Source organism: Homalodisca vitripennis, chromosome X (assembly GCF_021130785.1).
Source record: "Homalodisca vitripennis isolate AUS2020 chromosome X, UT_GWSS_2.1, whole genome shotgun sequence".
Taxonomy (NCBI): domain Eukaryota; kingdom Metazoa; phylum Arthropoda; class Insecta; order Hemiptera; family Cicadellidae; genus Homalodisca; species Homalodisca vitripennis.
In genome coordinates, this window is record NC_060215.1 from 98,174,495 (window position 1) to 98,194,212 (window position 19,718).

The window sequence follows — 19,718 nt, forward strand, 5'->3', positions numbered from 1 at the left end:
GATAACTATCGTAACTGGAAGACACAGAACGGTGGTTTATGAGCACTTGCCTTCGCAGGCAGGTGTTCATTTCATCAACAGTTTGCCAAAATTTTATTACAAACGCCACAAACGCCCAAGGCGTCAAAAGCTCGTCTTAAGCGCTTCCTGGTGTCAAATGCATTCTACAGCGTTGACGGGTTTTTGGCGTTTAAACTGGGAGACCGCCCAATTCGATGACTGACTCCAGCGCTGAAAGTGGGTTGAGATTGACGATGAATGAATGAGACTGGAATGCATGAAAATTATGTAAGTTTGGACGTGGTGGTAATGTGGTATGCGAGTTTTAAAATTTATAATTAATTCTGGACGTTTGCCATACAATGTGTAATTGTGACGAGCAATTAAAGATTTGATTTGATTTGATTTGATTTGAAGTCTGCCCTTAGAAATCATCATGACTCTGTTATAAAATTAATTAAATGTAGGTAAGATTTATCATTTCAAGATACCATTTTTCAGCTATACTTTCATTTACAATTCAATAAATATTTTTATTCGTAACATATTTCTTTTCAATATTTAAGTTTGTTTTGTACAAAATCTAAAACCTTTTATTTCATTCAGTGAACAAATATTTGTTTATTTCAACCAAGTTAGGTAATACCTAAACCTACTACATGTTAATATGAAATATTATCAAAAATATTTTTTTTATTTTGTACTGGCGGCGCACTATTTTTTTATTTTTATTGTTAGACATACGCAGACATTGGATGCCCAGAAGCTGTATTTTGTTTCTATTTCTTTTTACCATACGAAACAGAAATATTATTATAATTGTTACAATATGCCAAGAGATCGAGAAAGGTATCATAGTTCAGGTTTTGCATTATTTTCCTCTATTGAAATTATTATTTTAATTAAACAACTTCTATTAATGATTTACTTATAATTCTTACCATTGCAATAATTGTATAAAATGTCTAATAGATTTTCGTAAATCGTTAAAAAATATAATCGTATTCATAAAAGCAACAAATACGTTTATTGTAAACTCTATACAGATTTTAACCGTTAAAAAAAACCATAATTATAATCGATAATTTAAAACATGTGGAAATCAGTAACAAATGTTAAGGTCAACATCCACCTGGCATAGGTAAACGCCAAGTGCAAAGGTCTTAAATATCTAGTAATTAGATAATTCTTTACTTTAGTTATGCAAAATCAATACTGCCCAACCAACAATATTACCTAAGAATAAAATTTTAAACTATCACTAAACTTATAACAGCGGGTAGGTTATCCGACCCTTTATCTATTAATAAATAAGTTAATTAGTATTAAATTTAAAAGTATTTATTTTAAGTTTTTCTTATAATTTACCAAATGTTAAACTTGAGAAGAATTCTTTTCTCATTAAATGTGACACCTTATAGAACAAGGGGCAGAAAGAAAGTACAACTTAGTCACCAAAGCGTTGATTTTATTTCAAATAATACACGTACACCTTTAAATTAATTTTTAAAAGTAACATTATTAGTAACAAAACATGTTTTTATAAGCAATTTTACCTTTTAAAGTGCACAATAACGGTCTATAAAAGGATCTTGGGCGAAATTTTAAACCAATAACTTTCCTATATATATATATATAAGTTACTCATAAAAATAGTAGCATTAATTTAGCAACACAATTTTTTTTATTAAATCTTAGTAATACATTTTGCAAGTAAAATTACGTAGCCTACAATGCTAAGTACTACTTTCGAAGTTTTATGAGTAGTACTTATTTGTATGAATATATGTAACGGCTGTAAATAAAACAGGAGAAGCTTAACATTTGTTGAAAATTCCTATTACAAAATTATAAATTCATTACATTAATGAAGCTATGATAAATTACAACAAATCCTTTGTGAATGGGAAGAGTATTAATGTAAAAGGATTCTAAATCTAGTTACATGAGTAATTTTTACAATACCAAATGCTGTGTAAAACAAATTCTGAGAGGAACATTATTTTATCATATTTATTTATGTTCATTATAAAACTCATCGCTCGCAACTTTGCAGTCTTGAGTAAGGTAAATATCAAAGAGGAATACATTATTAAAATGTATACCTTTGGCATTATATTGGAATGTTAAGTTACTTTAACAAATATTGAAATTTCCGTTTTTTCGACAAGACTAGTGATAGTTAAATTGTTTCTGATGAACACTAGAACAAAAATATTAGAAAGGACATTATTCCAAAAGAGCATGTAACGTCTATGATCTAGTTGCTTCATCTCCAATTTGACTGTGACTATTTGTTACATTCATGTTATCTGCCGCTGCTGCAGTTTTAGTATTGTTGATATCAAGCTGATTTTGCTGATTATCCTTATCGTCTTTAGTGTTTGCGTCTGACTGCTTACCTGCTTCAAATTCTTTGCTATCGACCTCTTTTATTTCTTTTACCGTATCTTCTTTTGATTCGGTTTTTGTTGTGTTTTCATGTATTTTTTGTGTGAGATTTCCATTTTGTTCACTATCCATTGTGGTATTCGCATTACTTTCGATAGATTTATTTTCTTCTATATTTGTTTTTTTGATTTCTTCGGTATCGCTTATTTCTGCTACATCTTTTTGTGAACTGTTTTCTTCTACTGAACTTTTATTTTCTGGAGTTATTGGCAGTATTTTTTCCTCGATCTTAGAAATATCGGGTAAAGTTTCTTGTTCTGACGCCTCGATCTGTTTATCCATATCCGTTGTAGTTGCCGTGGTTGGTTGTAGTTGGGGTTTTGCAATGGTACTGATAATTGTTTCTTCATCTCTTTTAGTTTCAGAGGTGTCTGACTGGCTGTTTGTTTGGTTGGAGTTGAGATCCTTGTCCTCACTACTGTCCCGCGTCATGGTCTGTCCGGACGCTGATGATGTCGGCCTCAGGGGGGATACCAGCTCATGCGCTTCTGCTTCCTTCGTTAGTGCTTCTGCCTCCTGCAGTATCTCTTGCTGCTGCAAATTGTATTTTTCCCTTAGGCTGCAGTGCTCTTCCTTGGGACTCACCCTTGGTTCCGGTGTGCGCAAGCCCAGTCGTGACTCCGAACGGTATCGCCGGTCCCCGGAGCGTTTGCGGTCTCGAGAGGTTCTTCGGGACGTATTTGCACTGCTCCATCCGTCATCACCCTGTTAAACAAAACAGGACCTCTCCTCTTATAGTTTAAAAGTCGCTATAAATATGTAATCTACATATAAGCCACGTAATAGTATTCCTCAATAAACTCCAGTCAAACTAAGAGCTAATCACTCACTATACCCATATAAGTTTTAGAATAGAAAGCAATAATTTCTGTTAATAGCACAAGAGACTCATGGAAAATTACACCGCTCAACATTTATGTGTTGATTCGAAACTTAATAATTTAAATAAATGGACGTCATTTTATTGATAAGTTCAAGCAAACAGTGCTAAATACTAAAATAAAGTTACATAACATTAAGATAAGTTTCAATATACGTTGTTATATGAATATTCCAATTTAAAACTACTGTATATCAAGTTTACCATATTGTTCCTAGAAGTTTCATTGCACTTAGAGCGGCTGTTCTCATCACCCCCTGCCCCAGAGGAGTAGTATAATAAAAATATACACTATAAATCATTATAAATGTTGGATGTGTTGGAATAGTTGGGCTACACGTGTTAATATGTCTCATGTTTCAGTCTCTTATGTGTGTAGTGAGTTTGTTTAAAAGTCTTTTTATTTTGCAATTTACTCCTTGCCTTGGTTACCTATAAGATTAATGCAAAAATGTTCGCTACCTTTCAGTGTGATATGCACCATCATCAAACTTAGTGTTCTTCATACAGAAATTAAGCTTCTTGTACAATTTCAAGTCTATAGGTTAGTTCGTTATCGAGATATCGTGTAGACAGACACAGAAAAATGTAAATTAAATTTTTACAGCCACACTAGTTATAGGCTTCGCTAAAGCTCAGCCATACAAGTAATATGCTTATAGAAATTAAGGATACCTTGCAGCAATAAGTTTTCTGAAATGCGTACAGCTAACATTCCTCTATTACACACATATTTGCTATCGAAAAATCTTAAGCCAATATAAAATACAGAATAATATACAAAAATGCTGCAAATGCAACTGTCCTTTTTTGTATTATTTGTAATAATCAAGCCTGTGAATTTTCGGTGTTTAGGTGGTCATTGCAAAACTTTAGACTGTGAGCTCTGTCCACAATAGTTTCCATTTCTCATAAAATAATATAGAACGCTGAAAATTTTAAGTAAACGATCCAAAGTTTATATCATTTTCTTGGAGCCTCTAAAATATTTAACATTACGTATAATATTTTACTAGGGTGAAAGAAGAATATTATGTTTGAAAAATCAACTAACTACTTTTGGTTATTCACTATTTAGGAATTTCACGTCAATATGGTCAAATAACAAATAAAGCTATAAACCTAAATTTCTGTAAATAAACTAAAAGCAAGATAACAAGGATGGTTGCGGTGTTCAAAACATCGTCAGTACTAATGCTCTGCCAAATCAATTAAAATATCAATCATTATATTAAACTACAAGGGCAAAAACAATGAGCAAAGTATAATATTCTAATATATAGGGTTAAGTTCTTTGATGGAGATAAGCAACAACATTAGTGGTGAGGAAATTTAGCCAGACATTTGTCTACATGGTAGTAGTTTAGCTTTCGAATACTCTTCCCATTATAAACTACAGGTTGACTAGACTACAATACTTACACTTCCAGTGTCAGGATCATCTTCTTAATTTTGACTATTGGAACTTTTAAAATTATTGACAGCAATAACTTTTACTGTACCAATTTTAGTTTAGCATATCAAGAGAGGGTGAAACATCTCAAAATTCTAATTATGTTACCATTGTGTTGATACGATAACATTATGAACTCACTGTTATTATACAAGTTACAATCTCTGTTACTCTCTTAATTGAAAGTCTTTGGAATAGCCCCCTGAGGAATTTTCATACTTCGTAATACTTTTAATTCCACAAATTTGAAATTGTTTACTAATTTATATAAAAGGTTAATAAATAATAAAAACCTTGCATTAACGTTTAAAATACTACTACTAGGTTGAATATACGTGTTAACAATGTTTTTCTATATGGCTGTAGGTTTCAGCAACCAATTAAGGTTTTGATGTATATTCATCTTTCTTGTTACGTTGAGAAAGAATGAAGGTTTATTAATGCACTGTATGAAAATTAATTGACAGATTTCATACTTTTAATAAACCTTGATAATAAGTAGTGTTATTAAACTTAATGGTAACGAAGTTCTGGAAAAAATATTAAGTGAATTAATTTTTTCAATAACATAGCTTAATTTGTGAATTTTACTTTTATTGTAAGCTGAGTCATAAATCCTTAACATATTATAACTTTTACGTTATGTTATTTCGTTTTTCATTTTGGTAAAAACTTGCTTATTTTATATGCGTTATATGCGTACAAAATGTATGATAACTATGTTAAGTTGTTTCATATGAATAGATTATATAGGTCATTCAGGTGCTCTTTTATATCTTTCTATTTATAGGTGTCCAATTAATTATTATACCTCTGTTAAGCAAATTTCATCTATTTATATAATTTAAACTTCATAGTATAAAAGATAATACATTTTTTTCGGAAGTTTTACATCTATATCCTCACACATATGTAATGACTGACACAGTGGTTTGGTCACGGCTCTTTATTCTGTTGGAGTTTTCTAATGTTCTAGCAAATCAAGTCCTAATTCAGTATTACTTAAATTTTCAGTATCAACTATACTTTAAGTTTGGCTTCCTACTGTTTTACTGTTCGTGGTTTAATATTTCGAATAGTTTTCACAGATAAACCAACGTGTTATTTTAGCATCTGATTGTGTAACTAAAAAACTAAAATTAAACGACTACTCATTCAATGGCAGCGTTTGTGTAGATTCTGCTGTAGGTGTACCCAAAGACGCAACCAGCGTCAAGCTATCAGCACATACCTTTCTGTAGCTTCCACTCTTCTAGTCAATTCAGGTTCGGTGGGATGGTGGGTACACCTTTCATGCATATCATCAAGTATCCACTAAATGGAAGAGCTTTAAATCTCCAACACCCGTAGTTTCTAGACTTTTTAAGTTATTTTTACATCAAGACATCTTCAATTTCAAATACATCAATTCAGTATATCGTTGCATATAAATAACCAGCGGTATGACAGAGGTTTCAGTAACAGTAATTACAGTATTTGCGAGGTTATGTGGCTAAGTTAAGTACTATTAATTAAGAAAAAATTTTAATATAAGTTGGTAGGGTTTTAATACAGAGCCTCTGACAAACTCCTTCTTTAAATCGAAATAAAATCTTTCATAGGAATATGTTTTGTATAAACACTTTGTTTAGTGATAGTCTGTTTGCGTTTTGAAATTTGAAATTGAAAGTGTTTTAGTTCAACATACTTATTTTGCATAAAATAATACTTATGATTAAAATATGAGTGCAAAACACAGGAAATTTGTGATACTGGCATCACCGAACAGTTAATATTGGACAGAAAAACTTGAAATAAAATATTTATTCTGAAAAACAAGGATTCTACTTTGATTCTCTTACATTCTGAATCATAAGAGTAGTAAAAATGCATATTTTCACACCTTCTCATATAACTCTCAACAAATAAAAAACTATATTATTTTCTTTGAAGCAAACTTTTATTTAAATTTAACTTTACTTATTATTATCTCGACCGTTTTAAAACTGGCATCTAATTTATGAAGTAACAGTGGAAAATATTTTAGGTTTGCTACTCTAAGTTCCTAATAAGAAAAATGCTTGAAGTCCTAAAATGTTAAATTATTCATAGCTATAAATTTAAAAACACAAAATAGACACCAAACAAACTGAATATCAATATTTACTCACTTTGTTTTTAATTTAAGGAACGACACGACATTATTCTTTACGATTCAGAAACATTCATACATTGAAAAAGGTTTAATAAATAATAATTAAAAGATTAAGTGTTCATGAGCAACCTAATTAGAATTTCAGAAATTCTTTGCGTAACAGGAAAATTGTCCAACAGATTTTTTTAGATTCTATTTTGAGGTATCATGTGTAGTTTTTTATATATCCTCATCATGCATTTGATTTTAGTAATGATAAAACCTATTAGCAATGGAATGTTTTGGAAGTTGAAATATTTTGCAAAACAAACGTCATAAAAACAGCTTGATTTACACAGATTCTATACTTATGGTTAAAATCGATCACATTTTAATATTTGAGTGAGAGCTTATCTGTACTATATCCAAAACATTCAAAAAATTGTGACTAACATTAAAGACAAAAGATTTATTAATTGTAATTTATTGTAAACTTATTAATTTAATTTTAATTATTTGAATCCAAGGTTTTGACGCTGTGTGAATCAAAAAGTTCAGATTTTAGGTGCTTAAGACTTCATAGAATCATAATTACGCGGGAACATACTACATAATGACATATCATCTTTCTATTTTATCATTTCGATGTTTTTAGCCCACGGTAATATTTTTAACGCTCTTTTATATATTTTGAAATTTATTATAATTAGGTAGAGAGTGTATTGTAATGGAAATCCTTTTATATAAGCTTTTGTTATTAATATTCCAGGAATTCTTGCAGATATTTCTTAACTTCTTAAATTTTAATCACCTTAACAGGTATACTTTAATAAAACCAATTCAATGAAGTATCCTATGTAAGTATGTTTTTAATAAAACCACAAATAATCGGGTTAACATTTGATGATAGTTTAATTGAGAATTACCTCTCCAGAGGTTATCTTCACTGTAATGGGAGGAATAGATTCACTACATATAGCCTATTTTTGTAAATAACTGAAATGTACATGTTTTGTTTTGCCACATTACATTGTTGTATATAAATGCAATTATGTACAGTGAATGTAAACATTATAGCGACACCATCGCGTTGTTTTGGCAGGAGGTAGACAGGCAGGAGTGGGGAGGCAAAGAAGCGAAAACGATAAAAGCAAAAATAGTATAATAAGAGCATTCTTGTATTTAAATAATAAATACAATATAATAAAAAACAAGTTCAAGTACCATATACAAATATACATTGGGAGTGAAGCCATGTATTATACTTACAACCATTAATGGTGGTGTTGGGCGAAACAACCATAACTCTATTTTAACAGGAGAATACGATAACTATAAAAAGCTTGACATTTATAACAGTGGTGAACAACAAGTTTGCTTTTTACAATACTCAATTCAAAGATACATTCTTATCGATTAAAAATACTCTAAATTTTATGTAAGTAATTGGCATACATAATTTAGTATATTAATAGGTCAAAGGTCTTATTAATTTTTCACTCTTTTTAAATGTTCTCCATTTCAATGACATTAAGAAAGTTCAACTGTATCCAATATAAGTTACTAATATTTTTGTCAGATATCACGTGATTTTTATTATATTACCACAAATTATATTCACATAATTTAATCGTAATAATTTTGTATACTTTTGCAAACAATTTCAAAATCAGAATCTTGTTTGTGAATAAAAAATAAATTTAGGTTTATAATACCTAAAAAACGTATGGATATAAACTTTTTCTACACATATTGAATATTATGAAAAACATGTTAAAAAGTCATTTTTTACAAAGAAATTTGCTTGTATATTTTATTAAATTGAAATATTTGTACTGGTTTTCAAAAAGGTTTACTTACAATGGTCACAAAAGTTACAAAATAATTACTTTTTGATAAATCTAAGATCATACAATTTTAGATAATAAAAAACAGAGCATCTGAAAAGATGAAAAGGTACATTTCTGAAATGAGATAAAACATAAACGAGAAATTAAAATATTTTATGTTTAAATAACTAGTTCAAACATGTACCTACAATATTTAGAGGCGTGTTATTTTTATCCGGATTGGACATAACAGTAAAAAGTGATTAATAGTTTTTGTATGTTTAATATACCATACTAAAGTTAGGTTTAAATGATTTGTATTTTCATTGATGGTTAGTTGTATACACCCTGTCACCAAATGATGTAGATTTTAAAAACATTCTATACGTAACTATTTTAAAAATCCTATAAGATTTACTTCTATTACACTAAATAAATCAAAGTTTAAATCAAAACTTATTTCATTTTGTATTCAACTGTATTTACAGAACTGTTTTGATCAACAGTAGCCTTATAATTTCCACAGTTATAATTAACACCATTCTCAATATATTGTAATATATAGTAAGTTTTGTTTTGTTGGTATTGTTAAGAACAAAATGCTGTGGATTTCTCCTTTTTCAATCTGAAAGTACATGTATTTGCCTTAATTTATTGCTCCAAGTAAAATTAAATTTGAGCAATCAAATTGAATTATTGTTAAATTATTATTTTACGATGTAATAATTATTAAATGTAATTATTTGATTTAGTACATTTTCATATTATGGCAATCATTTCGAAATTGATTATACCCAATAAATATTTGAAATGAAATGTATTGGTAAATTATGAAATGTAATGAGAAAATATTCTTTTTAATATTGTTGCATGTAAAATTAGATAGCTTTCATCAATTATTTCTTGAGTTATTACTTATATAACCATTTTTCTCCAATCATATATCACATTTTCGTGATTAAGACTTGTATACGTAAAACTATACTCGTGGTTGATATTATGTGTTAAGAGAGTTGTTTAAAAAAATATACATTTTAAATCTGTAAACATCATTTCCATATTTTAAGCCTATCTCATAATGTATAAAAAATCTGGAATTTTATGAATTTATGATATACTTTTGTAGATAATACTCAAAAGTTCAATACTCTGAGAAAATATAGATTTACCAGATTAACCAGAAAAATAATGGTTTTTAAATTATAGTACAAAATTGTATATGTATATTATTTATATATTTTTCCATTAATTTTTGTGTCTATTTAATAAGTTTTTTATATAATTTTTTATGCAACAACGTATATAATGTGTAAGTGTAATATAAATAAATAATGGAGATATTTAACTGCAATTTAAAAGTGAGATTGCCGAAAAATATGTGCTAAAGCATACTATTATATTTCAAATTTAAATTCATTAATACAACTCTATGACCTTTCTTCAAAATTACAATACTTGAATAGTTCATAAGGTAATATGTATACATATTTCTCCATTTCATCTTACTTATGATACTATTAAGAAGTGATTAAACGTGTTCCTTATTTCTTTATTCATGTATTTATAAATGCATTCCTTATTTATTTATTCCAAGTTATTTATTTACTGAATTCATCTTTTTCAGTGCTTTAATTTTTTTAAGACCATCACGTGGAAATTTACGACAGATATAATTGTCATATTGCGAGGAATGTCAATTACAATTTTATTCAAAAATATTTTTTTAAACAAGGCTTGAGATCGTTTTAGTTATTCACACTAATGATTTGTTCCAAAATATTGTTTGTTAAATCTGATATGCAATTTGAAAATTACCATTGTACTAGCACGTAAATAAGTGTTATACTAAGCAAACATAGATTAACCTAAATTTAATACTTAGAGTATAGTTAATAAAATTGCAAAAATTAAGTTTTAGAGGAAACGTTTTAAATTAGACAATAACAGTTGTATTTTTTGCAATCCTACAGGTATGGCATATTCAATATTTAAACTAATCATATTAAATTACAACCTAAATCTCTGTATCTTTCCGTCAACACTATTACGACTTGAATATAGAATTTTAAAGATTATTACATTATTTTTGGTTGCATTTAATTCATTTACTATGTACAAACTGTGTCCTTTGATTTTTTTTGCGAATGAAGTTTAAGACATTACTCTGTAAAATTGTTACACTTACCCATAAATAGTAATACAGATATTATTCATAAATTCAGATATTGTATAGGATAAAACTAATATTTTAGATCACTTATTGAAAATAAGCAAAATAAATACATAAATACAAAAATTAAGTTAAGCCTGAAATATTGATTAATATGAATGAATATTGTGGTTCTAAATAATGATAATCTAGATGTAACTACTAAACAATAATTGTTCATAAAGTAGATGCAACTATAAGGAAGTTAAAATAATTCTAATGTTACTATCCTTATCCTAATCAGTACAACCCTCAGGGGGGCATAAGGCAAGCCATAGTTGAAAACTTGGACATAAGGACTACTGAAATTTATAGTACTGTAGAACTTAACTTAGTAATTATGATGTGTTGTACAAAGTTAAGATTACGTTTAGCGATTCATGTAGCTGCTGAATGCATATTTATTGATACAGTGACGTATATTTTTAAAAGTACTTTTATTCCAGGTCTAATATATGAATGAGGTAAAAGTATAATGATTATGCAGATTTACACGAAAATTAAGTCTTAGCTTAAAGTAAATTTTTAAGGGAATCTTACTACATTGAGAATTTTGTGATACAAACAGTACGATTCTATAAAATGGCCACAACATTATTTTTACAACAAACTCGAATATGTACTTTGACACATAGCTAGAAAACATGTTTTATTTGTTTATGTCCAAATTTTCAAGTTATCTCATTGATTTTACTAACACTCTCTTGAGGCTATTCAATTTCAGTTTTACTTCAAGTCTACAGGACCAAAATCTATTGATATACATACATCGGAAAAAGATCAAAAGGATATGTAATTTGCTCTAAACATACAATATATGAACAAAGCCCATGTTATTTACTGGGTGCTGCAGTTTAGTTAGTTTTTGTAAACATTAAAAATAAACAAACTAAAAAATAATTTTAAAAAACTTGTAGCTTCACAGATTTCTTAGTTTACTGAAGATGAAGTCCAGGACCGCAGGTTTTACTTCGTTTTTCACTCATTACCACCTTGTTGTGCCTTTTCATTCTGTGTTATGACATGTGTTGCAGTGTTAAATATAAAACTAGTAGTATGCTTGGGGTTGTGTCAGTGCTTTAAAGTCATAAAACTTCTTCTTTTGTATATTTATAATTTAATCTATGTACGTGTACATTTTTAACATATAGTCATTCATCGTTTAATGTACAATAGAAAGTTGTGCATGTATCGTATTTTTTTAACGTTACTAGTTTTCAAGAATTCAAAGAGACAGTTACGTTCTTGTTTCTATGTAATTCTATACTCACATTCCACTGGTCGTCAATTATAACAGTTGATTTTAGTAAATTAAATTGTAAGTAAATACGAGCCTTTCTTGTGATTCCTTAATCTTAACAGTTTTATATAGATCTGTGTACCTCTCGAATAAATACATAAAATTTAAATGATTCTAATATAAATTTAAAATAATACAAGACTTTTGAGAGTTCCGAATCCATAAGTGCTACAATAATATTTTACAAAAGTGGCACTACAAACGTACACATGTGAGTCTACGAGTGGTAACGAGGCACAACGAGGGGCAGTGAGCGAGAGGAGCAAACGAACCAACGAGTGTCGGTGTTGACATCGACAAGACGAGGAGGCTTAACAGCTGTCGGTGACTGACACCTGCGACTGACTCATGTGCATTGGGCTCTGCAAGCAAGCGTGATCGTACAGAAAAGCGAATTTGCAACTCATGTTCTACTACCACACACTTCCACTACAACAGTAAGGTTTCTATTCTACAAAACGTGTGCATGCATCAAGGAATGGAAGGACATTTAATGTTTCTTCAAAGGTGGGTGCATTTTAGAATGTGCATTTCAATGCAAATAATCCTTTTTAATGTTGTTTTTATTAATTACACAGGTCATATTCTCTCAATAGTGATTGTATAGATCAGAAAGAATAATTCTGAGATCCGTATAATGTGACCTATATTTTATACTTTTAAATGAGAATAACAGTTTCCCCAGCAATTTCTATTGTATTTCATTTTGTAATTTAATGCTCTATTCTGTAGTATGCCTTCGTAAGTAAAAAACATCACCGTGCTATTTTAAGCTATATACAAATCAATTAAATTAGTATGAAAGCATTAAATTTGTCCATCAACTAAAAATGTGTATACACAGTGTGTTATTGATATGTTTGTTTTTACACTGGTATTTAATTAATTTCAAAATACACATGTTTAAGTAACTGATAATGAAGAAACCGATAGTAAAGAGTTTTTATAGAATAGGAAAAATTTTACAAAATATAATTAATACAATTTTAATTATAATAAAGCTAACCATACACATTTTACAATAGTGATCACTTATATTGTTACTATTATTGGAAAATAAAACTATATTGCAGTAAATTTTTTTTACAACTAATTACTGATTTTATATAATTATAAGTAAAACATATCGTACATAACGAGCACAAACTATAATAAAGTTATTAAATTCATCAACGAATTAAACTGTCTTCCTCTTGGGCATAACATTTTGTAAAACTAATTTCAACACTAAAAATGTATTTTCACTTCGTGTAACTGATTCATACATTCTTATTCCTTTACCTTGAGTAGCAGTGAAAATTATGTGTGATATAAAGATATTATCTACAATTTGATAGTAATATAAATTCTACATTTTATCTAGCAGCCGTGGGATACCAAATTCTTCAACTAGCAAAATACGTGAATTCAACCCTACTAAACATAAAGAGTTTGCCAAAATAAATTCTACTCATCTTTCGGGTTTCTAGCTCGAATAGGGTATCTTAGGATGGATTTGTATTTTTATGTAGACATAATGAGGGAAATTCACATGCAAATGGAAGTGTGAGGCAAATAACCTAATTCATGTAAAGCTAAATAAATACTATAAATACATGTTTACTACATCCAAATATTCGAGAAAAGAACCAACTACAGGCATGCAAGACATAGAATTCAAAGCAGCAAATTATAAAACATACCAGAGGTAAATCCATCATTCCAAATTAAAAATACAAATTGTTTGTTAGGATTGCATTTAATCCTCTTCAAAGTAAATTTAGTGTCTAATTGATCATTTGATATAATAGTAAACTTATCATCCACCAAACCTACTCAATATCTTATATATTCATTCTTCCAAGCCGAATATTCCAAACGCCGCATATGAACATCAGCAATAATTGTATATTACCTGTTTAACTTAAAACATTTCAGAATACTTTATTAGTGAAAGAAATATACTTTACCTATTTATTTTTATATCAAAGGGAGTGACTAGGTTGATAATTTTAAGGTTCAGTTGTTTCATACGAAATTTTCTGATTTGAGGGAAAGACACAAACGTCTATCTTATATTATTTTAGATTTTCTAGCTTATACAGCATATTAAAAATTTAAAAATATATTAACTGAGATTAAGGAACGATAACGTTTGTGGGAAAGAATAAGAGATATAGGCAAATAAGAGTATTCTTGTTGTTAAACCTCACAAAAGACATAATATTGAAAGCTAATTTATTTATTTATAAGCTAAAAAATATACACGTTATTTATTTTCAGAGACTTTCTACATGAAATTATGTCTATGATGTAAATTTTCGTTAGTATATGAAATATTTCGTGATTTATTTTCGGTGTCACTGGCTTTTAGCATTAAGCAGCTGTTACATGTACTGATTTGTCTAGAGGATTTAATATTAATCCGGGATATAGCCATAACCCAATTGATAAAGAGAGCTGAATTTCTTTTGCCAAATATCAGGAATGAAAATACCTGGAAACATGGCGTAATAAACATTCTTGAGAAGATGAAGTCCATCGTTATATAACAAATCGTATCCCTTAAAAAATCTACGGATAATAGTAATTAATTATAAAAAGGAAATAGTAATTCATCTAACATCGGCGAATGACTTATAAACATAATCTGCTGTGGGAGTTGAACCTCCACAAAACTTAGGCGATTACAGCCTCATTCACTTTCATCATTTAAGTCACTTTATATGATCTATATTTCATTATTTCTAATCGCTGCACTATCCTAAACTTCTCTTGTTTTGGCTTTGTCTTCTTGTCCAACAACATAAGTATTTAAATAAAGAACTGTTAGATATTAAATTTATAAGTAATAGGAAGTTGAATTGTCGATGTCCCTATAGTAAAGAAGTGTATGGCTTTAAATTGTAAGAAATAGAAAAATAAAACTTCCAATGCCAAATTTTCAGGACAGGCGCCAGATAAATTGTAATTGTAATAGGAAAAGTTTTAGTCACACAGTATAAAAATATTACTCACCCACTTCGTATTAAAACGTGTCAATTCATAGTATGGAATTGGAATAACTTTGATTATTGGATAGTGAAGTTCAGGATAACTTTAGGAGCTAGATTATGTCAAGTTGTAGACATGAATTCTATCCCCAAACAGAAAACATCTCTTGTTTCTGGATTTCTCTATTATCCTTGTAAATAATTGACTGCTCTTAAGAATAACAGTTTTATAAATATGTATAAGTAAGCTTGATCTTTTACTTTTTAGCTGCAATTGACTTTCTAAATAACTATTATGCCAGTGTCAAATCTTTAAGAATATTCCTACTTCTACCAAAATAAACAGTTAAAAAAAGTTATGTGCTCTTTAGCTGCAACACCAACTCAATGTAATACAAAACAATCTTGAAGATGTTAAAAACTTTTTCAAAAATACATATTTAACATTTAAAGCATTTTTTTATATTTATTATTCATTATGACTTTTTTTATATTTAATTTATTATATTATATCAAGTATAGAAATATGACTGTACCGGCATTTTTCTATTTACTCATTAGTAATATGAATTAAACCCAACATGGATTATGAATTAATTTAATTGAAATTATTTTAATTGATAAAACATGAAATATAGTAAATTTTTAATCTATTTTTCATCCACTGACACAAGTTTCAGCAGTTATGTAATGACTTTGTTGGTAACCAAGTAAGCTACAAATAAAAAATACTTAACGTATCGTTTAAAATATATAAACTACTAAAATTTTATATTATGCATTATTTTCAGAAGATTACGTGGAACTACAATAATGTTTTGTATAATGTGAAATATCATACGTAAATGTACGAGTGGAATTAATACATCTTTTTGCTTATAAAAAAAATTTTAGTGGTATACCGTAATATTTGTAGTATTTGCTTTAAAGTATAGTACTTAATTTACTACGACACTAATTGTAAGTTTTTTTTAATAAAGTCTAACGCAATTCATACAAAAATCTAAGGTGAATATCAAGTGAAGTGTTAGCCTCTATTGGTGTGATAATTTTCTTGTGAAACTACTATCAACTCCTACCACTACTTCCCTACTGACTGACCTTTAATCACAAATTTAACAGGCAATGCTTTATGTAACAAGCAACATCATTATTAATATGGTTGTTATTTAAAAGGATAAATTATTACAAACTATTAGGGAAACATACTAATTTGTACCATATTGGGAGAGGAAATATATATATAACGTATGAACAGAATATCATGATATCGTGAATGATGAAACTCAAATAATTCAGCTAGAGTAAACATACAACTTTTTGAAAGTAGCTATCTGTGATTCCTAAGTAACTCATCTATATCTAAATTAGTTATAATATGGGATCGATTTTATGAATAATAAAGTTTAAATATACTTATTTTCAAACGTATGTGAGGTCATAAACCTCATAAAATATGAGGTAATTATTACCTCTGCAAATTTTGATTCTAGAGATTAATACATAGTATTGTATTAAACCTGTATCGATACACTTTCAACTCATATTATAGCATAATTTATAATTATATATTATAAAAAACTTTTTTCACTTGGAGTTTTAATATTGAATTAAGGCTTATGTCAGTACACATGTACAGGTATGTAAATGCTTTGTTGTGTGCATTTTAAACTGGGTTAATAATGTGTTAGCTACGCAAATGTATTACTTAAATAACGAGTTTTACCAATAACATTTAAACTTTATATACATTATGTCAGATATTTGTATAGGTCAAACGTCTTTAGGAATTATTTTTTATCGAGTAATTGAAATTATTTCATGTTATTCGCAGTCTTGCATCTTTTAACAAACTTTATGTAGACAGATATTAGTTAAAAAGGCCTTAGAACGACTGGGATAATTTGTAAATTAGTAAAAATGTATGTAAATGTGAAACTATTCCTAGTTATGTTTTGAGATCAATTATATTTTATTACTCAAACATATAAACCCTACCTTTTGTATCTACCTTTGACAAGTAGGATTTTGAATTGTACCTTTTTTTGTTCATAGTGGCGTATATTGAATTACATAATTGATATATAAGTTTGGATTCGTAGAACTTATTGGTTGGCTGCTTGGTTGGTTAACCTATTCTCCTAACTCTTGTAACTAAGGCTAAAACGTGGATATGACTTAATATCATTGTTTTGAATGTCCATAAAACAAGCCTTTATCTCCTCACCGGCCTACATACAAATCACGTATTTAATAAAGCTCATCAGAGTAAACCGGGAAACTATAAACCATCTAGTCTATGTAGACGGCCCAGTATCTAGTTGAGAATACGCTTTATAAGGAAAATATTTGATTTTATCTTTTGTGGGTTTTCATTGCAAATGTGACTTAAAATGTCATTTATGTTTACTCAATCCGCTATGAATTTGGAATTTAAATAAAAGACGTTACAGACATTTTTAACACGCTCACAGACAAAAAGAATGTTTTATTTAAATTTCATAATGCAAATTAAAAATAAACTGATATGTATTTATTAAACAATTGTAGTCTAAAATTTGTCATTATCGACCTGAAATGCATACACATAGAAATGGGTAATTATATTTCTGCCGCCCCCACCCCCATTTTTAAAGAAGAGTCCCATAATACTCCCAATGTAAACTAACATTCCTCCCATAACATTTAGGTAGGAGAAAGTAAAAATGTAGTAGTCTGATAATGGACAAACACATAGGATTATTTTTATGACAATTTTACATACTAGTGTGTTTTAGGTTTCATGCTCAAATTGCAATAAACACGTGCTTTCATAAATTGGTAGGGGTATTCAAAATGGAGTATAGGATGACTTTAAGACATACTGTGTACTTAAGTACATTATTACACGTGCCTGGGGTTTTACAAGTACAATATTGTTATGTCCTACACCTTTTCAACAAATGTTCACATTTCTACAAATTATTTGTATTTACATATTTACACAGTCCTACAAGCATGTGTAATACATTTATGCGTAAATAAAAAAAAAAAACACATAAATTGCCACAAGACGTGTTTCCGTCGTAAGTAGAGGTTAAAACCCCTATTTTACCTGGTTGATATTCCTGAGAATATTATGTAAACTATAAGTATATAGTTTTTAAACACCATACACTTGCGTCTGTAATTAATGTTATCATTAACTACATATATTCAATATGCAAGGGTTTATTTTACACATCAACACATACTGACAGAAGATAACAATGAGTCTTAACTATGCAAACGTAACTCGAAAACAGGTCTAGTATTTTAACCAATATACAGATTCCAATGATGTATTTCTCGAGGTTCATAATAACCCTGACAATAAAAATATGAATTGAAATAAATTCTTTTAGTCGTATTCTAATTAATTATCCTTCACAAAACTTCATTTGGTGCAATTAAAAGATACTTTTATTTTTATTGTAACATTCGCCATCAAAGTGTTGTAATCCTGAGGTTCAAAAACACTAATGAAGTTTTCAGTTATCCAATTATGCCAGATACATCGAATAGTATGCTATTCTTTATGTTAATTTAAGCATTTGCATGTATTTCTTTTCTTTTTGCTTGATGTTTAATTAGTAGTAAGCATTTTTAGTAAAATTTCTTATTCATTATTATAATTTTTGTACAGTTTAACCATCTCTGAAATGTGACAACTATGGGGAGAATCCAATCCATGATTCGGTATAAGCCGAATAGGTCTTAAGTGGTGCTATCATTTGAGTGATCCAGTGTCCGAGTGCTCTATGGCGTTGGATTGTTTGGCCTCACATAGACATAGTGTAGGTTTCAGTTGTCTTTGAACGTTCCACTTGTTATCAGTATTGTTGACCTTATAGTGCACCGACTCTTCTTCTTGTTCTGTTTGATAATATCCAGCACAGGTCCATGGTTCATGAGAGCGGCCAGATTAAGGCTACAAGGGGGATAAGTCTATGCCTAAAAAGTAAATGTTAAAATCTCACAGTTAGCGAGGAAATGCCTCTACATATTTGTGCGGAAGTTTAAAGGAAAAGTATCATTGATGAATTATTATTTCTTCATGCATTGCTGTATTCACTTCCAAAGTAATCTAATTATTTTTTGGTCTTGCCAGATTTCAATCACAAAAAATTCACATAGTGACAAGACGTGACATTTGCTCTTAAACTGTTTTCAAAATTATTATAACAGTCAAAATAAAATGTGTATACAGACTACGGGAAGCGTCCATACTATAATAGAAGTAAAATTATATAAATATCATAATTTGTTTGTTTTACAAATTCTTGATTTTTTATTTCACAATTCACCTTGATTCCGTCAATGTTTGTTGTTGGTACCAGTAGAAATTCGTAGAAAGTAGTGATCATAGTTTTGGAGGAGATTTTGTATTCGTACTAACTACAACGTTGATGCTAGAAATATAGCTTTCTCGTTTAAATATACCCCCCGGGCAATCACAGCTGGTTGTGTAGTTTTATGTTTAAAAGCTTTGT

General features: G+C 29.0%; 1 protein-coding gene across 1 annotated transcript in view; it reads right to left on the reverse strand.

Annotated features, from left to right (window-relative positions):
* Positions 1–1,451: 1,451 nt before the first annotated feature.
* The window catches only part of LOC124369530 (nascent polypeptide-associated complex subunit alpha, muscle-specific form-like), a 70,076-nt gene continuing 51,809 nt past the window's right edge, over positions 1,452–19,718 (reverse strand). Inside the window, exon 9 of the mRNA XM_046827552.1 lies at positions 1,452–3,156. Within this exon, the coding sequence (XP_046683508.1) occupies positions 2,254–3,156 (903 nt within the window). The 3' untranslated portion in view covers positions 1,452–2,253. The remainder of the gene's footprint in view (positions 3,157–19,718) is intronic.